Source organism: Pan paniscus, chromosome 11, assembly GCF_029289425.2.
Source record: "Pan paniscus chromosome 11, NHGRI_mPanPan1-v2.0_pri, whole genome shotgun sequence".
In the NCBI taxonomy this organism is placed as follows: Eukaryota; Metazoa; Chordata; class Mammalia; order Primates; family Hominidae; genus Pan; species Pan paniscus.
Genome location: NC_073260.2, coordinates 41,865,878 through 41,883,741, shown reverse-complemented (window position 1 = coordinate 41,883,741; position 17,864 = coordinate 41,865,878). Strand labels below are relative to the sequence as shown.

Sequence of the window (17,864 nt, the reverse complement as noted above, 5' to 3'; positions counted from 1 at the left end):
CCCTCCCTCGCTCTCGGCGCCTCCTCGGCCTTGGCGCCCACTCTGGCCGCGCTTGTGGAGCCCTTCAGCCCGCCGCTGCACTGTGGGAGCCCCCTTCTGGGCTGGGCAAGGCCAGAGCCGGCTCCCTCAGCTTGCGGGGAGGTGTGGAGGGAGAGGCGCCGGCGGGAACCCGGGCTGCGCGCGGCGCTTGCGGGCCAGCGCGTGTTCCGGGTGGGCGTGCTCTGGGCGGGCCCCGCACTCGGAGCGGCCGGCCGACCCCGCCGGCTCCGGGCAGTGAGGGGCTTAGCACCTGGGCCAGCAGCTGCTGTCCTCAACTTCTCGCCGGGCCTTAGCTGCCTCCCCACGGGGCAGGGCTCGGGACCTGCAGCCCGCCATGCCTGAGCTTCCCCCACGCCGTGGGCTCCTGCGCGGCCCGAACCTCCCCGACAAGCGCCGCCCCCTGCCCCACGGCGCCCAGTCCCATCAACCACCCAAGGGCTGAGGAGTGCGGGCGCACGGCGCGGGACTGGCAGGCAGCTCCACCTGCGGCCCCGGTGCAGGATCCACTGGGTGAAGCCAGCTGGGCTCCTGAGTCTGGTGGGGACTTGGAGAATCTTTATGTCTGGCTAAGGGATGGCAAATCCACCAATCAGCACTCTGTATCTAGCTCAAGGTTTGTAAACACACCAATCAGCACCCTGTGTCTAGCTCAGGGTTTGCAAATGCACCAATTGACACCTGTATCTAGCTACTCTGGTGGGGACATGGAGAACTTTTGTGTCCACACTCTGTATCTAGCTAATCTAGTGGGGAGGTGGAGAACTTTTGTGTCTAGCTCAGGGATTGTAAACGCACCAGTCAGCACCCTGTCAAAACAGACCAAGGAGCTCTCTGCAAAATGGACCTGTCGGCTCTCTGTAAAATGGACCAATCAGCAGGATATGGGTGGGGCCAGATAAGAGAATAAAAGCAGGCTGCCGGATCCCGCAGTGGCAACCCGTTCAGGTCCACTTCCGCACTGTGGAAACTTTGTTCTTTCTCTGTTTGCCATAAATCTTGCCACTGCTCACTCTTTGGGTCCACACTGCCTTTATGAGTTGTAACACTCACCGCGAAGGTCTGCAGCTTCACTCCTGAAGCCATCGAGACCACGAACCCACCGGGAGGAACAAACAACTCCAGAGGCTCCGCCTTAAGAGCTGTAACACTCACCGCGAAGGCCTGCAGCTTCACTCCTGATCCAGGAGACCACAAACCCACCAGAAGGAAGAAACTCCTAACACATCTGAACATCAGAAGGAACAAACTCCGGACACACCGCCTTTAAGAACTATAACACTCACCTCGAGGGTCCGCGGCTTCATTCTTGCAGTCAGTGAGACCAAGAACCCACCAATTCCGGACACATAACTAGCAAAGCTACCTCAGGATGGAGCAGGTATCTCAAAGGGGGAGGAGTTCCCATCCTGGGGGTGTGTAAACAGCTGGGAGATGGAGGGAATTTTAATGTCAGTTAGGGTCTGGGACTCTGGAGTTGGATAACCTAATTCCCAGGCCTCCTTTCTGTTGTGTTTTTAAGTATTCCCAGTTGTCCATATCATCTGGGAATGGCCAGAATTGGCCCCGTCAAATGTCCAAAGTGAGATTCTTGATGTTCCTGTTGCGTCTGGCCAGAAAGGGAGCCTCAGAGCCACCGGCTCCAGGATACACCTTGTAACACCTAAGGTGTTGGTTGGTAATTTTGTTCAAGAGCAAATCTGATTTCTTTCTCATCTGATGGGTAATGCTCTGACATGGTAAAGGTGTGAGGACACACAGCTGTCACACACTGCTGAAGGGCATGCCGACTTTTACATCCTTTTGGCAGAGCAGTCTCAATTTTAATTTGCAAGCACCTATCTTTCAACCTAGCAGTTTTGATTTCCGTAGGAAGCCTGAGGAATACCCCCTCCCTCCCATGCCACTGCCACGTTGTTCGTAACACGAAAAAACGGAAGTAACCTAAATATCCATCTACACCAGGGCGTCCCGTGAAGCCAATAGAAGGAATAAGGTCATTCTCTACATACTGACTCTGAAAGAGCTCTGCAAAATATTAAATGAAAAAGGTGGGCTAGGCATGACAGCTCATGCCTGTAATCCCAGCACTTTGGGAGGCCAAGGAGGGAGCTCACTAGAGACCAGGAGTTCAAGACCAGCCTGGTCAACATAGCAAGACCCCATCTCTGTAAAAAAAAGTAAAGGAAATTAGCCAGACATGGTGGCACGTGCCTGTAGTCCTAGCTACTTGGGAGGCTGAGCAGGAGGATCACTTGAGCCCAGGAGTCAGAAGCTGTAGTGGGCTATGATTGCACTGCTTTGTGCTGCTGCACTCTAGCCTGGGCAACAGAGTGAGACACGTCTCCAAAAAAATAAATAAATAAAATAAAATGAAAAAGGCAAGTTGCAGAACAGTAAGTGTAGTATGAATTCATTTAGACAAGAAACAAGTACCACAAAACAAAACAAATCCCTGTACATTTCTGTCATATACTTCATGCATGGAAACACAACTCATTGGCCATGATGGTTACTTTTTTTTTTTTTTTTTTGAGACGGAGTCTTGCTCTGTTGCCCAGGCTGGAGTGCAGTGGCACGATCTCGGCTCACTGCAAGCTCCGCCTCCCAGGTTCACGCCATTCTCCTACCTCAGCCTCCCGAGTAGCTGGGACTACAGGTGCCCGCCACCACGTCCAGCTAATTTTTTTTTTGTATTTTTTAGTAGAGACAGGGTTTCACCATGTTAGCCAGGATGGTCTCGATCTCCTGACCTTGTGATCCGCCCACCTTGGCCTCCCAAATTGCTGGGATTACAGGAGTAAGCCACCGCGCCTGGCCCATGGTGGTTACTTCTACGGAAGGGGGTGGGACTGGGAATAAATCGGGTGAGGGAGACTCTTTCCTTTTACTCAATCTGTGTTAATATCATATGAATTGTTAATAATGTGGTTATATTTATTCACAAGTGGTTTTTTACTTCTCAAGCAAATCTGAAGGAATACGAGAGTTCTTTCCCAACCATCCTGTCCCTGGCTCTGCTGCCCAGAGACTGTTGCCAGTCCGGGCATGACCAACCCCTTGGTCTCTCCCCCTTTACACACTTTCAGGCACAGGCAGCTCACTACCTTACCAGGCAGTTCCTCAGCGTGTGGACACTTCTAATGGTCAGAGGCATTCCTCCATGCTGAGCCAAACACCATCTGCCTGTAGTTCCTCTCGTCAGTCCTACTTCTGCCTTCTGGTCATTCTCAGAGGCACTTAAGTGAGGTGGAAACCAGCACAGACTCTAGAGCTCGCTGCCTGTATTCAAATCCTGGTCCTGCAACTGACCCATGCTAGGATTTGGGAAAAATTTCTTAATACTTCTGTGCTTCAATTTTTTTTTGCCTATAAAATGAAAATAATGAGGATGGGCATAGTGGCTCATGCCTGTAACCCAGCACTTTGGGAGGCTGAGGTGGGTGGATCACTTGAGGTCAGGAGTTCAAGACCAGCCTGGCCAACATGGTAAAACCCCATCTCTACTAAAAATACAAAAATTAGCTGGGCGTGGTGGTGCTACTCAGGAGGCTGAGGCAGGAGCATCGCTTGAACCCAGAAGGCAGAGGTTGCAGCGAGCCAAGATCGTGCTATGCACTCCAGTCTGGGCGACAGAACAAGACTCCATCTCAAAAAATAACATAAAATAAAATAATATGAAAATAACGATAGTAGTTTTCCTTAGATTGACAGGAAAAATTCCTTAGATTGATAGGAAAAAATGAATTAGCTTTTGTAAAATGTTTATGACATTGTTTAGCATGCAGTAATCACTAAATAAGTTACTTGAAAAATAAGTCAGAGAACTGGTTTTTAGTCATGGCTCCCCAGCCACTGGTTCTCTCTTCTATAAAATGAATGAGTCCTTTTAGTCTCAGCGTCCCCGGAGTCAGAGAAAGATGCAGGTATGAAGCTTCTTTGACATCTCTTTTTTTGGAGACAGAGTCTCACTCTGTCACCAGGCTGGAGTACAGTGGCATGATCTCAGCTCACTGCAAACTCCGCCTCCCTGGTTCAAGCAATTCTCCTGCCTCAGCTTCCCAAGTAACTGGGACTACAGGTGCGCTCCACCATGCCCAGATAATTTTTGTATTTTTAGTAGAGATGGGGTTTACTATGTTGGCCAGGATGGTCTCGATCTCCTGACCTCGTGATCCGCCCGCCTCGGCCTCCCAAAGTGCTGGGATTACAGGCGTGAGCCACCGTGCCCGGCCGAAGCTTCTTTGACATCTTAAGGCTTACTGTGAGATGTATGCACGTGTTCTATTTTACTCCTTAATGTAAAAAGAATGGGTTTGCTCTGAGATGAACACTCCTGGAAGATCATGATTATCTAATGGAATCCTGTACCTTGTCGCACATGCCCAGACACATCTGTGTGTATTTAGGGTACTGGACACTAATGTGAGAACTGGGCCTAGAGGAACCTGGGGCAGTCCTTTCAGCCCCAGGTCAAGGTCAAGCCTTGGCTCTGTCATAAATAAGCCGAGGGAGCATGGTCCAACTTCCATCTACACATAGATTCAGTATACTCATCTCTAAGATGGAGATGCTGGCTCCTGCCTGCCCTGCTCACCTCCCAGGGATGTAGACAGGTCGAATGGGGGCAATGCATGTCAAGGGGCTTTGTACTCTGCACGAAGCATCAGCTTTGCAGAGGCAGTCCTCGAAGTTCCTGGTAGCCCCTTCACTCAGGGGAGACCAGTACTTTCTGAGACTAGCCCATCCTGAGTTTTAGCAGGGCATTTGCAGCAAGAGACCTCAAGGAGAGGCCAGGGTTCCTGCTAACTGGGGAGGGTGGGTGGAGGAGCTGCCAGTTCCTTCTTGGGGCCTCAGATGGTTGCTGTGCCATCTCCAGGCCAAAACGGCCAGATTCCAGGGCTGTGCTGAGTCCTCCGAGGACCGACCTGACCTCTTCCCAGCATTCTCAGGAGCCTTGCCAGAGGGGCCGGTGGAATTTCACCAGTGTCCCTCTGCCTGCCGTGGCCAGCTTTCTGAGCCCAGTCTGAACCCAGATGAGCTCTGGTGAACTCAGAATACCTGGGGGGAGTTCTCAATCAAGAGTCTCAGCTGCAATTCGTGCTTGTCCATTTGGATGCTGGGCTGATGTCCCCTCTATCCCTCCCAAGCATGTTCCTGTTTCCTCCATTCAATTCAATTCTGCACACCTCGACCGAGAGAAACTGGGTACTATGTCCTACACGGGAGCTCATGGTCTACAGCAGCACTGTTCAATAGAACTTCCTGTGATGATGGAACTGTTCCATATCTGCATTAACCAACATGGTAGTCTCCAGCCAGTGGCTATTTGTTTGTTGGTTTTTGTAGTGACGAGTTTTCTCTATGTTGCCTGCCCAGGTTGGTCTCAAACTCCTGGTCTCAAGTGATCCTCCTGCCTCAGCTTCCCAGAGTGCTGGGATTATAGGTGTGAGCCACTGTGCCCGGCTACCAGTGGCTATCAAGCACTAGAAATGTGGCTAATAGGACTGAGGAAATGAACTATACATCGTTTTCATTTCAATTATTTAGATGTATAGAGCGACATGTGGCTAGTAGCTACTGTAGCTACTGTATTGGACAATACAGTTCTAACTGGTGAGACAGCTATAGAGGCAGGTGACCCAAGTAAGGCAGATGGACTCTGCCAGGTGTAGGGAGGGACATCCAATGTGCACTTGAGTGTGGAATGGGGAGAGATCATTTCCTGGGGTCAGGATCAGGAAAAGCCTCTTGGGGAGGGGGAATTTGCAGTGCATATTAAGGCAATAGGGATATACTTACAGGGAGGCTAAAAGCATTCCACATGGAGGCACATGAGCTTTTTGGAGTAGATCTCTGTCTGCACCAGGTACCATTATCAGACTGCCAGAGATAAACAGGCCGAGTAAGGAAGGAGAGAGAGAAGGAAAGCAAAGAGTCATTTGTGAACCTTGAGTGCCAGGCTGAGGAGATGGGGCTGTGTCCTGTTGGCTTAGTGAGGGAATGAGCTGAGATCATGCAAGTGGGGCACAAGGCAGGGCCTGGGACACAGTAAATTGCAGCAGTTCTTGGCAGTGGGGAGCCATTAGAGGTGGTTGTGTATTTCTGTTTGGTTTCTATTTCTGGTTTTTAAATTATTATTATTAAACTTTTAAAATTTGGGGATAATTGCAGACTAGTATGCAGTTGTAAGAAATAATACAGAGGAGCCGAGTGCAGTGGCTCACACCTGTAATCCCAGCACTTTGGGAGGCCAAGACGGGTGGATCACTTGAGGCCGAGTTTGAGACCAGCCTGGCCAACATAGTGAAATCCCATCTCTACTAAAAACACAAAAAATTAGCTGAGTGTGGTGGCACATGCTTGTAGTCCCAGCTACTTGGGAGGCTGAGTCAGGAGAATCACTTGAACCTGGGAGGCAGAGGCTGCAGTGAGCCGAGATTGCACCACTACACTCCAGCCTGGGCAACAGAGTGAGACTCTGTCTCAGAAAAGAAAGAAAGAGAGGAAGGGAGGGAGGGAGGGAACAGAGAGATCCCTTGTACTCTATGCAGTTTAGGTGGGAACTGTAGTTTTGTATCACAGCAAGGATAGTAACATTTATAAGGTCAAGATACGAAATATTTCCATCACAGGGATCTCTCATATTCCCCTTTTGTAGCCAAGTTCACTTGTCTCTTCCTCCTGCCTCCTTAACCCCAGGCAACCACTAACCTGTTTTCCATTTTAATATTTTGTCATTTAAAGAATGTTATATATATAATGTTATCTAAATGAAAATCATACATTATGTAACCATTTTGGACTGGCTTTTTTTTTTTCACTTGGCATAATTCTTTTATTTTATTTTATTTATTTCTTATTTCTTTTTTTTAATTATACTTTAAGTTTTAGGGTACATGTGCACATTGTGCAGGTTAGTTACATATGTATACATGTGCCATGCTGGTACGCTGCACCCACTAACTCGTCATCTAGCATTAGGTATATCTCCCGATGCTATCCCGCCCCCCTCCCCCCACCCCACAACAGTCCCCAGAGTGTGATATTCCCCTTCCTGTGTCCATGTGATCTCATTGTTCAATTCCCACCTATGAGTGAGAATATGCGGTGTTTGGTTTTTTGTTCTTGCGATAGTTTACTGAGAATGATGATTTCCAATCTCATCCATGTCCCTACAAAGGACATGAACTCATCATTTTTTATGGCTGCATAGTATTCCATGGTGTATATGTGCCACATTTTCTTAATCCAGTCTATCATAGATGGACATTCGGGTTGGTTCCAAGTCTTTGCTATTGTGAATAATGCCGCAATAAACATACGTGTGCAGGTGTCTTTATAGCAGCATGATTTATAGTCCTTTGGGTATATACCCAGTAATGGGATGGCTGGGTCAAATGGTATTTCCAGTTCTAGATCCCTGAGGAATCGCCACACTGACTTCCACAATGGTTGAACTAGTTTACAGTCCCACCAACAGTGTAAAAGTGTTCCTATTTCTCCACATCCTCTCCAGCACCTGTTGTTTCCTGACTTTTTAATGATTGCCATTCTAACTGGTGTGAGATGGTATCTCATTGTGGTTTTGATTTGCATTTCTCTGATGGCCAGTGATGATGAGCATTTTTTCATGTGTTTTTTGGCTACATAAATGTCTTTTGAGAAGTGTCTGTTCATGTCCTTCGCCCACTTTTTGATGGGGTTGTTTGTTTTTTTCTTGTAAATTTGTTTGAGTTCATTGTAGATTCTGGATATTAGCCCTTTGTCAGATGAGTAGGTTGCGAAAATTTTCTCCCATTTTGTAGGTTGCCTGTTCACTCTGATGGTAGTTTCTTTTGCTGTGCAGAAGCTCTTTAGTTTAATTAGATCCCATTTGTCCATTTTGGCTTTTGTTGCCATTGCTTTTGGTGTTTTAGACATGAAGTCCTTGCCCATGCCTATGTCCTGAATGGTAATGCCTAGGTTTTCTTCTAGGGTTTTTATGGTTTTAGGTCTAATGTTTAAGTCTTTAATCCATCTTGAATTGATTTTTGTATAAGGTGTAAGGAAGGGATCCAGTTTCATCTTTCTACATATGGCTAGCCAGTTTTCCCAGCACCATTTATTAAATAGGGAATCCTTTCCCCATTGCTTGTTTTTGTCAGGTTTGTCAAAGATCAGATAGTTGTAGATATGCGGCGTTATTTCTCAGGGCTCTGTTCTGTTCCATTGATCTATATCTCTGTTTTGGTACCAGTACCATGCTGTTTTGGTTACTGTAGCCTTATAGTATAGTTTGAAGTCAGGTAGTGTGATGCCTCCAGCTTTGTTCTTTTGGCTTAGGATTGACTTGGCGATGCAGGCTCTTTTTTGGTTCCATATGAACTTTAAAGTAGTTTTTTCCAATTCTGTGAAGAAAGTCATTGGTAGCTTGATGGGGATGGCATTGAATCTGTAAATTACCTTGGGCAGTATGGCCATTTTCACGATATTGATTCTTCCTACCCATGAGCATGGAATGTTCTTCCATTTGTTTGTATCCTCTTTTATTTCCTTGAGCAGTGGTTTGTAGTTCTCCTTGAAGAGGTCCTTCACATCCCTTGTAAGTTGGATTCCTAGGTATTTTATTCTCTTTGAAGCAATTGTGAATGGGAGTTCACTCATGATTTGGCTCTCTGTTTGTCTGTTATTGGTGTATAAGAATGCTTGTGATTTTTGTACATTGATTTTGTATCCTGAGACTTTGCTGAAGTTGCTTATCAGCTTAAGGAGATTTTGGGCTGAGACAATGGGGTTTTCTAGATATACAATCATGTCGTCTGCAAACAGGGACAATTTGACTTCTTCTTTTCCTAATTGAATACCCTTTATTTCCTTCTCCTGCCTAATTGCCCTGGCCAGAACTTCCAACACTATGTTGAATAGGAGTGGTGAGAGAGGTCATCCCTGTCTTGTGCCAGTTTTCAAAGGGAATGCTTCCAGTTTTTGCCCATTCAGTATGATATTGGCTGTGGGTTTGTCATAGATAGCTCTTATTATTTTGAAATACGTGCCATCAATACCAAATTTATTGAGAGTTTTTAGCATGAAGGGTTGTTGAATTTTGTCAAAGGCTTTTTCTGCATCTATTGAGATAATCATGTGGTTTTTGTCTTTGGCTCTGTTTATATGCTGGATTACATTTATTGATTTGCGTCTATTGAACCAGCCTTGCATCCCAGGGATGAAGCCCACTTGATCATGGTGGATAAGCTTTTTGATGTGCTGCTGGATTCGTTTTGCCAGTATTTTATTGAGGATTTTTGCATCAATGTTCATCAAGGATATTGGTCTAAAATTCTCTTTTTTGGTTGTGTCTCTGCCTAGCTTTGGTATCAGAATGATGCTGGCCTCATGAAATGAGTTAGGGAGGATTCCGTCTTTTTCTATTGATTGGAATAGTTTCAGAAGGAATGGTACCAGTTCCTCCTTGTACCTCTGGTAGAATTCGGCTGTGAATCCATCTGGTCCTGGACTCTTTTTGGTTGGTAAGCTATTGATTATTGCCACAATTTCAGCTCCTGTTGTTGGTCTATTCAGAGATTCAACTTCTTCCTGGTTTAGTCTTGGGAGAGTGTATGTGTCCAGGAATTTATCCATTTCTTCTAGATTTTCTAGTTTATTTGCATAGAGGTGTTTGTAGTATTCTCTGATGGTAGTTTGTATTTCTGTGGGATCGGTGGTGATATCCCCTTTATCATTTTTTATTGCGTCTATTTGATTCTTCTCTCTTTTTTTCTTTATTAGTCTTGCTAGTGGTCTATCAATTTTGTTGATCCTTTTAAAAAACCAGCTCCTGGATTCATTAATTTTTTGAAGGGTTTTTTGTGTCTCTATTTCCTTCAGTTCTGCTCTGATCTTAGTTATTTCTTGCCTTCTGCTAGCTTTTGAATGTGTTTGCTCTTGCTTTTCTAGTTCTTTTAATTGTGATGTTAGGGTGTCAATTTTGGATCTTTCCTGCTTTCTCCTGTGGGCATTTAGTGCTATAAATTTCCCTCTACACACTGCTTTGAATGTGTCCCAGAGATTCTGGTATGTTGTGTCTTTGTTCTCGTTGGTTTCAAAGAACATCTTTATTTCTGCCTTCATTTCGTTATGTACCCAGTAGTCATTCAGGAGCAGGTTGTTCAGTTTCCATGCAGTTGAGCGGTTTTGAGTGAGATTCTTAATCCTGAGTTCTAGTTTGATTGCACTGTGGTCTGAGAGATAGTTTGTTATAATTTCTGTTCTTTTACATTTGCTGAGGAGAGCTTTACTTCCCAGTATGTGGTCAATTTTGGAATAGGTGTGGTGTGGTGCTGAAAAAAATGTATATTCTGTTGATTTGGGGTGGAGAGTTCTGTAGATGTCTATTAGGTCCGCCTGGTGCAGAGCTGAGTTCAATTCCTGGGTATCCTTGTTGACTTTCTGTCTCGTTGATCTGTCTAATGTTGACAGTGGGGTGTTAAAGTCTCCTATTATTAATGTGTGGGGGTCTAAGTCTCTCTGTAGGTCACTCAGGACTTGCTTTATGAATCTGGATGCTCCTGTATTGGGTGCATATATATTTAGGATAGTTAGCTCTTCTTGTTGAATTGATCCCTTTACCATTATGTAATGGCCTTCTTTGTCTCTTTTGATCTTTGTTGGTTTAAAGTCTGTTTTATCAGAGACTAGGATTGCAACCCCTGCCTTTTTTTGTTTTCCATTTGCTTGGTAGATCTTCCTCTATCCTTTTATTTTGAGCCTATGTGTGTCTCTGCAAGTGAGATGGGTTTCCTGAATACAGCACACTGATGGGTCTTGACTCTTTATCCAATTTGCCAGTCTGTGTCTTTTAATTAGAGCATTTAGTCCATTTACATTTAAAGTTAATATTGTTATGTGTGAATTTGATCCTGTCATGATGATGTTAGCTGGTTATTTTGCTCGTTAGTTGATGCAGTTTCTTCCTAGTCTTGATGGTCTTTACATTTTGGCATGATTTTGCAGCGGCTGGTACCAGTTGTTCCTTTCCATGTTTAGTGCTTCCTTCAGGAGCTCTTGTAAGGCAGGCCTGGTGGTGACAAAATCTCTCAGCATTTGCTTGTCTGTAAAGGATTTTATTTCTCCTTCACTTATGAAGCTTAGTTTGGCTGGATATGAAATTCTGGGTTGAAAATTATTTTCTTTAAGAATGTTGAATATTGGCCCCCACTCTCTTCTGGCTTGTAGGGTTTCTGCCGAGAGATCCGCTGTTAGTCTGATGGGCTTCCCTTTGAGGGTAACCCGACCTTTCTGTCTGGCTGCCTTTAACATTTTTTCCTTCATTTCAACTTTGGTGAATCTGACAATTATGTGTCTTGGAGTTGCTCTTCTCGAGGAGTATCTTTGTGGCGTTCTCTGTATTTCCTGAATCTGAATGTTGGCCTGCCTTGCTAGATTGGAGAAGTTCTCCTGGATAATATCCTGCAGAGTGTTTTCCAACTTGGTTCCATTCTCCCCATCACTTTCAGGTACACCAATCAGACGTAGATTTGGTCTTTTCACATAGTCCCATATTTCTTGGAGGCTTTGCTCATTTCTTTTTATTATTTTTTCTCTAAAGTTCCCTTCTTGCTTCATTTCATTCATTTCATCTTCCATTGCTGATACCCTTTTTTCCAGTTGATCACATCGGCTCCTGAGGCTTCTGCATTCTTCACGTAGTTCTCAAGCCTTGGTTTTCAGCTCCATCAGCTCCTTTAAGTACTTCGCTGTATTGGTTATTCTAGTTATACATTCTTCTAAATTTTTTTCAAAGTTTTCAACTTCTTTGCCTTTGGTTTGAATGTCCTCCCGTAGCTCAGAGTAATTTGATCGTCTGAAGCCTTCTTCTCTCAGCTCGTCAAAGTCATTCTCCATCCAGCTTTGTTCCGTTGCTGGTGAGGAACTGCGTTCCTTTGGAGGAGGAGAGGTGCTCTGCGTTTTAGAGTTTCCAGTTTTTCTGTTCTGTTTTTTCCCCATCTTTGTGGTTTTATCTACTTTTGGTCTTTGATGATGGTGATGTACAGATGGGTTTTTGGTGTGGATGTCCCTTCTGTTTGTTAGTTTTCCTTCTAACAGAGAGGACCCTCAGCTGCAGGTCTGTTGGAAAACCCTGCTGTGTGAGGTGTCAGTGTGCCCCTGCTGGGGGGTGCCTCCCAGTTAGGCTGCCCGGGGGTCAGGGGTCAGGGACCCACTTGAGGAGGCAGTCTGCCCGTTCTCAGATCTCCAGCTGCGTGCTGGGAGAACCACTGCTCTCTTCAAAGCTGTCAGACAGGGACATTTAAGTCTGCAGAGGTTACTGCTGTCTTTTTGTTTGTCTGTGCCCTGCCCCCAGAGGTGGAGCCTACAGAGGCAGGCAGGCCTCCTTGAGCTGTGGTGGGCTCCACCCAGTTCGAGCTTCCCGGCTGCTTTGTTTACCTAATCAAGCCTGGGCAATGGCGGGCGCCCCTCCCCCAGCCTCGCTGCCGCCTTGCAGTTTGATCTCAGACTGCTGTGCTAGCAATCAGCGAGACTCCCTGGCGTAGGACCCTCCGAGTCAGGTGCGGGGTATAATCTCGTGGTGCGCCGTTTTTTAAGCCCATCGAAAAAGCGCAGTATTCGGGTGGGAGTGACCCGATTTTCCAGGTGCCGTCCGTCACCCCTTTCTTTGACTCAGGGAACTCCCTGACCCCTTGCGCTTCCCAAGTGAGGCAATGCCTCACCCTGCTTCGGCTCGCGCACGGTGCACGCGCCCACTGACCTGCGCCCACTGTCTGGCACTCCCTAGTGAGATGAACCTGGTACCTCAGATGGACATGCAGAAATCACCGGTCTTCTGCGTCGCTCACACTGGGAGCTGTAGACCGGAGCTGTTCCTATTCGGCCATCTTGGCTCCTCCCCCACACTTGGCATAATTCTATGGAGATTCATCCAAGTTGTTGCATGTACCAATCGTTTGCTCTTTTTCACTGGTGAGTAGTATTCCATGGTGTGGATGTACCAGGGTTTGTTTGACCACTCACCTGTTGAAGGGCGTCTGGGTTGTTTCCAGGTTTGTCTATTACATATAAAGCTGCTATAAACATTCATGTACAGATTTTATGTAAACATATGTTTTAATTTCTCTGGGATACATACCCAGGAGTCCAATTGCATTTTTAAAAAACTCAACTCTTGCGCACAGTGTGCCATTTTCTAGACCCACCAGTAGTTTATGAGTGAGCCAGTTTCTCTACATTCTCACCAACGTTTGGTGTTGTTGCTAATTTTTATTTTAGAGATTTTGATAGGTATGTAGTGATATCTCATTGTGATTTTGATTTGCATTTCTGTGCTAGGTCATGATGTTGAACATCTTGTCATGTGATTATCTGCAATATGTACATCCTCTTCAGTGAATGTCTCTTCATATCCTTTCCCCATTTTCTAATTGTTTTTTTTTTTTTTACTGTGGAGTTTTTTTCTAATTGACACGTACTTCAAACGCCACACAATTCATCCTTTTAAAATTCAGTGGGTTTTGATGTATTCATAAGGCTCTGCAACCATCACCACTATCTAATTCTAGAAAATTTTTATCACTCAAAAAAGAAACACTGTACCCATTAGCTCTCATTCTGCTTTTATCCCCTCCCCCAGCCCCTGGCAACCACTAACCTCCTTTCCATCGCTATGGATTTGCCTCATCTAGACATTTCATATCAATGGAATCATACAATATATGGCCTTTGTGTCTGGCTTCTTTCATTTAGCATAATGTTTTCCAGGGTCATTCGTGTTGTATAATAGCACGTATCAGAACTTTATTCCCTTTCTGACTGAATAATACTCCACTGTAAGGATCTACCACGTGGTGTGTATCCATTCATCAGATGATGGACATTTGGGTTGTTTCTTCTTTTGGCTATTCTGAATAATGCTGTTATGAGCATTCATGAACAAGTTTTTTGTGTGGACTTATGTTTTTATTTATTTTCCACCCAAGAGTGGAATTGCTGGGTCATATGGTAGCTCTATGTTTAACTTTTTCAGGAACTGACAAACTGTCTTTCAAAGCAGCTGCACCATTTTATATTCCCACCAGCAATGTATGAGGGTGCCACTTTCTCCACATTCTGGTCAACATTTGTTACTGTCTGTCTTTTCTATTATAGTAATCTTGGTGTGTGTGAAGTGGAATCTCATTGTGGTTTGATTTGCATTTTCTGAATTATTAATGATGAGCACTTTTTCATATATTTATTTGCCATTTTTATCTTTACAGAAGTGTCTATTCAAATCCTTTGCTCATTTATAAATTGTGTTTTTACTGTTGAGTTCTAATAGTTCTTTATATATTCATATTTAAATCCTATATCTACCAAATATCTTTACAAATATCAATACAAAATATTTTTCCCATTCTTTGTGTTGTCTTTTCACTTTCTTGTGTCTGTTGAAGCACAAAAGTTTTAAATTTTGATGAAGTGTAACATCTATTTTTTCTTTTGTTGTTTGTGCTTTAGGTGTTACATCTAAAAAACCATTGCCAAGGTTACAAAAAAGTTACACCTATGTTTTCATCATAGTTTCATAGTTTTAGCACTTACATTTAGGCCTCTGATCTATTTTGAGTTAATTTTTATGTATTGTGTGTAGTGTCTAAATTCGTTCTTTTGCATGTGGATATCTAGTTGTCTCATCACCATTTCTTGAGAAGATAATTTTTCCTCATTGAATTGTCTTGATGTTCTTTTTGAGAAGAAATTGTCTATAGATGTATGGGTTTATTTCTGGACTCCCGATTCTATTCCATTCATCTATATATCTACCTTATGCCAGTACCACAAAGTCTTAATTACTGTAGCTTTGTAGCAATTTTGAAATCAGGAAATGTGAGTTCTCCAACTTTGTCCCTCTTTTTCAAGACTGTTTTGGCTATTCTGGGTTCCTTTCATTTTCATGTGAGTTTTAGGATCAGCTTGTCTATTTCTGGAAAAAAAAAAGGCAGCTGGAGTTTTGATAAGGATGGCATTGCTTCTTTTAATCAATTTGGTAATATTGCAATATTAACAATATTAAGTCTTCTGATCCATGAAGACTTAAGATCCATGGGATGTTTTTTATATTTATTTAGGTCTTATTTAATGTATTTCAGTGTTGTTTTGTAGTTTTCAGTATATAAGTCTTTACTTCTTTTGTTAGAAATAAATCTAACAAAGGAAGTTAGAATTAGTATTTTATTCTTTTTGGCCAAGCGCAGTGGCTCACGCCTATGATCCCAGAACTTTGGCCAAGGCAGGTGGATCACCTGAGTTCAGGAGTTTGAAAGCAGCCTGGCCAACATGGCAAAACCCTGTCTCTACTAAAAATACAAAAATTAGCCACGTATGGTGGCATGCGCCTGTAATCCCAGCTACTCAGGAGGCTGAGGCAGGAGAATTGCTTGAACCCAGGAGGCAGAGGTTGTGGTGAGCCAAGATTGCACCACTGCACTCCAGCCTGAACAACAAGAGTGAGACTCTGTCTCAAAAAAAAAAAAAAAAGAAGAATTAATATTTTTTATATTATTATAAATTGAATTATTCTCTCAGGTTCATTTTCAGATTGCTTATTGCTAGTGTATAGAAGTACAACTGATTTTTGTGTATTGATCTTATATTCTGTAATTTTGCCAAACTCACTAATTTTTTTTTTTTTTTTGAGACAGTCTCATTCTGTTGCCAGGCTGGAGTGCAGTGGCGCGATCTCTGCTCACTGCAACCTCTGCCTCCCGGGTTCTCCTGCCTCAGCCTCCCGAGTATCTGGGACTACAGGTGTGCGCCACCACGCCCAGCTACTTTTTGTATTTTTTTTTTTTAGTAGAGACAGTGTTTCACCACGTTGGCCAGGATAGTCTTGATTTCTTGACCTCGTGATCCACCCGCCTCGGCCTCCCAAAGTGCTGGGATTACAGGCGTGAACCACTGTGCCCGGCCGGAACTCACTAATTTTGTGTAGGGGTGTGTGTGTATTCCTTAGAATTTTCTATATACAACATTATATCATCTGCAAATACAGATAGTTTTACTTTGTCCTTTGCAGTCTGGAAGCATTTTATTTATTTTTCTTGCTTAATTATCCTGTCTAGACCCCCCAGTAAAATGTTGGTGAGAGCAAACATCCTTATCTTGTTCCTAATCTTGGAGGGAAAGCTTTCAGTCTTTAACTATTAAGTATGATGTTAGCTTTCTGTCTTTTACCTCCTGTTTAAGATTATATTTATGTTTTATTATTTTATTATATATGGTAATAGAAAATCCAAACAATACAATAAGATATAAAGAAGGAAACAAAAACTTTCTCCCCAAATCCCACCATTATCAATATACTTAAAAGTTTTTTTTCTGCATTATGTATATATATATGGAAAATATAGACAACTTTACATACAAATCGTCTATTTTGTGACCAGGGTTTTTTTTTCTTTTTTTTTCTTTCCATTCAATATTGGTTCATGGCCATCTTTACATGCTATGGCCAAGGATTTGCACCATCATTTTAGAGCTGCCCACATTCTATTTAGTATGGTTGAACTATCATTTATCTGAGCAACTCTCTATGAATTCTTTTTTTTTCAATTTTTATTTATTTTTTGTTTTTTGGAGACAGAGTCTCGCTCTGTTGCCTGGGCTGGAGGGCAGTGGCACAATTTCGGCTCGCTGCAAACTCTGCCTCCCGGGTTCAAGCCATTCTCCTGCCTCAGCCTCCCAAGTAGCTGGGACTACAGGTGCCTGCCATCACACCTGGCTATTTTTTTTGTATTTTTAGTAGAGACAGGGTTTCACCATGTTGCCCAGGGTGGTCTCGAACTCCTTAGCTCAGGCAAACTGCCCACCTCCGCCTCCCAAAGTGCTAGGATAACAGGCATGAGCCACCACGCCTGGCCTCTTAAGAAATTGTTTCCCTTTTCCTGGCACTATTATAACTGAGACTGTGATGAACATCCTCATCATATCTTTCCCAACATTGTTGGGTCTTTCTGTTTTTTTTTTTTTTCTGATTTTTTTTTCTTTATATCTTTGTCAGATGATCACTATAGATTTGGGGGCAGGAAACTATTAATAATATGATCAGAATTGGGCTTTAGAAAGCTAACTTTGGCATTGTCAACTTACCATGTGATCTTGGGAAAACCTTTTTTCCTTCTCTGGGCCTCAATTTTTTCATTCATAATTTGAAGAGACTAAATTACTGGTTATCAGACTTGGGTGCATATTGAAATCTCCTGGGAAGTTTTTAAAAACACAGCCATCAGAGTCCCACTCCCCAGAGATTCTGATTCAGGTAGTATGGGGTATAGCCCGGACAGCCGGGTTTTAAAAGTCTCCTTAGGACTAGATGATTGAATATCCTCCTTCAAATACTCTTCTGTCGTGGAGCTCTTACTTGGGCACCTGCTCAGAGAGAGGCTGTTGTAAAGCAGTGAAAAGATCTGTTCTTGGCATCCAGCAGACCTGAATTTGAATCCCAGCTCATTTGCTCCTGGCCGTGTGACCTTTCAACTTCTCTAAACTTCCATTTCCCTACTCTTGGAGAGGAGGCTAAAATCCCCTCCCACTACTCAAGAGTTTCTGCAGGTAGAGGTGGTTTAGGCACTGTACACATGGAATGAGTGGTGATTTTATTTTTTATTTTTTATTTTTTCTTGACTAAAGAGCCAGCCCCTGGGCAACAAAGTGGAAATGGAGATTGTGAGCATGTTGGAAAAAAACGCAACACTTCTCAAATTCGGCTACCACTTTACCCAGCAAGGACCCCGGCTTCGGGCATCCAACGCAATGATGAACAACAATGACCTTGGTGAGTAGAAATATGCTTCCTG

At 43.8% G+C, this 17,864-nt stretch overlaps 1 protein-coding gene across 1 annotated transcript in view; it reads left to right on the top strand.

Moving 5' to 3' along the window:
- TMOD1 (tropomodulin 1) overlaps positions 1–17,864 on the top strand; it is a 100,020-nt gene that overhangs the window by 72,365 nt on the left and 9,791 nt on the right. The window contains exon 9 of the mRNA XM_003820614.5: positions 17,698–17,842. Within this exon, the coding sequence (XP_003820662.1) occupies positions 17,698–17,842 (145 nt within the window). The remainder of the gene's footprint in view (positions 1–17,697; positions 17,843–17,864) is intronic.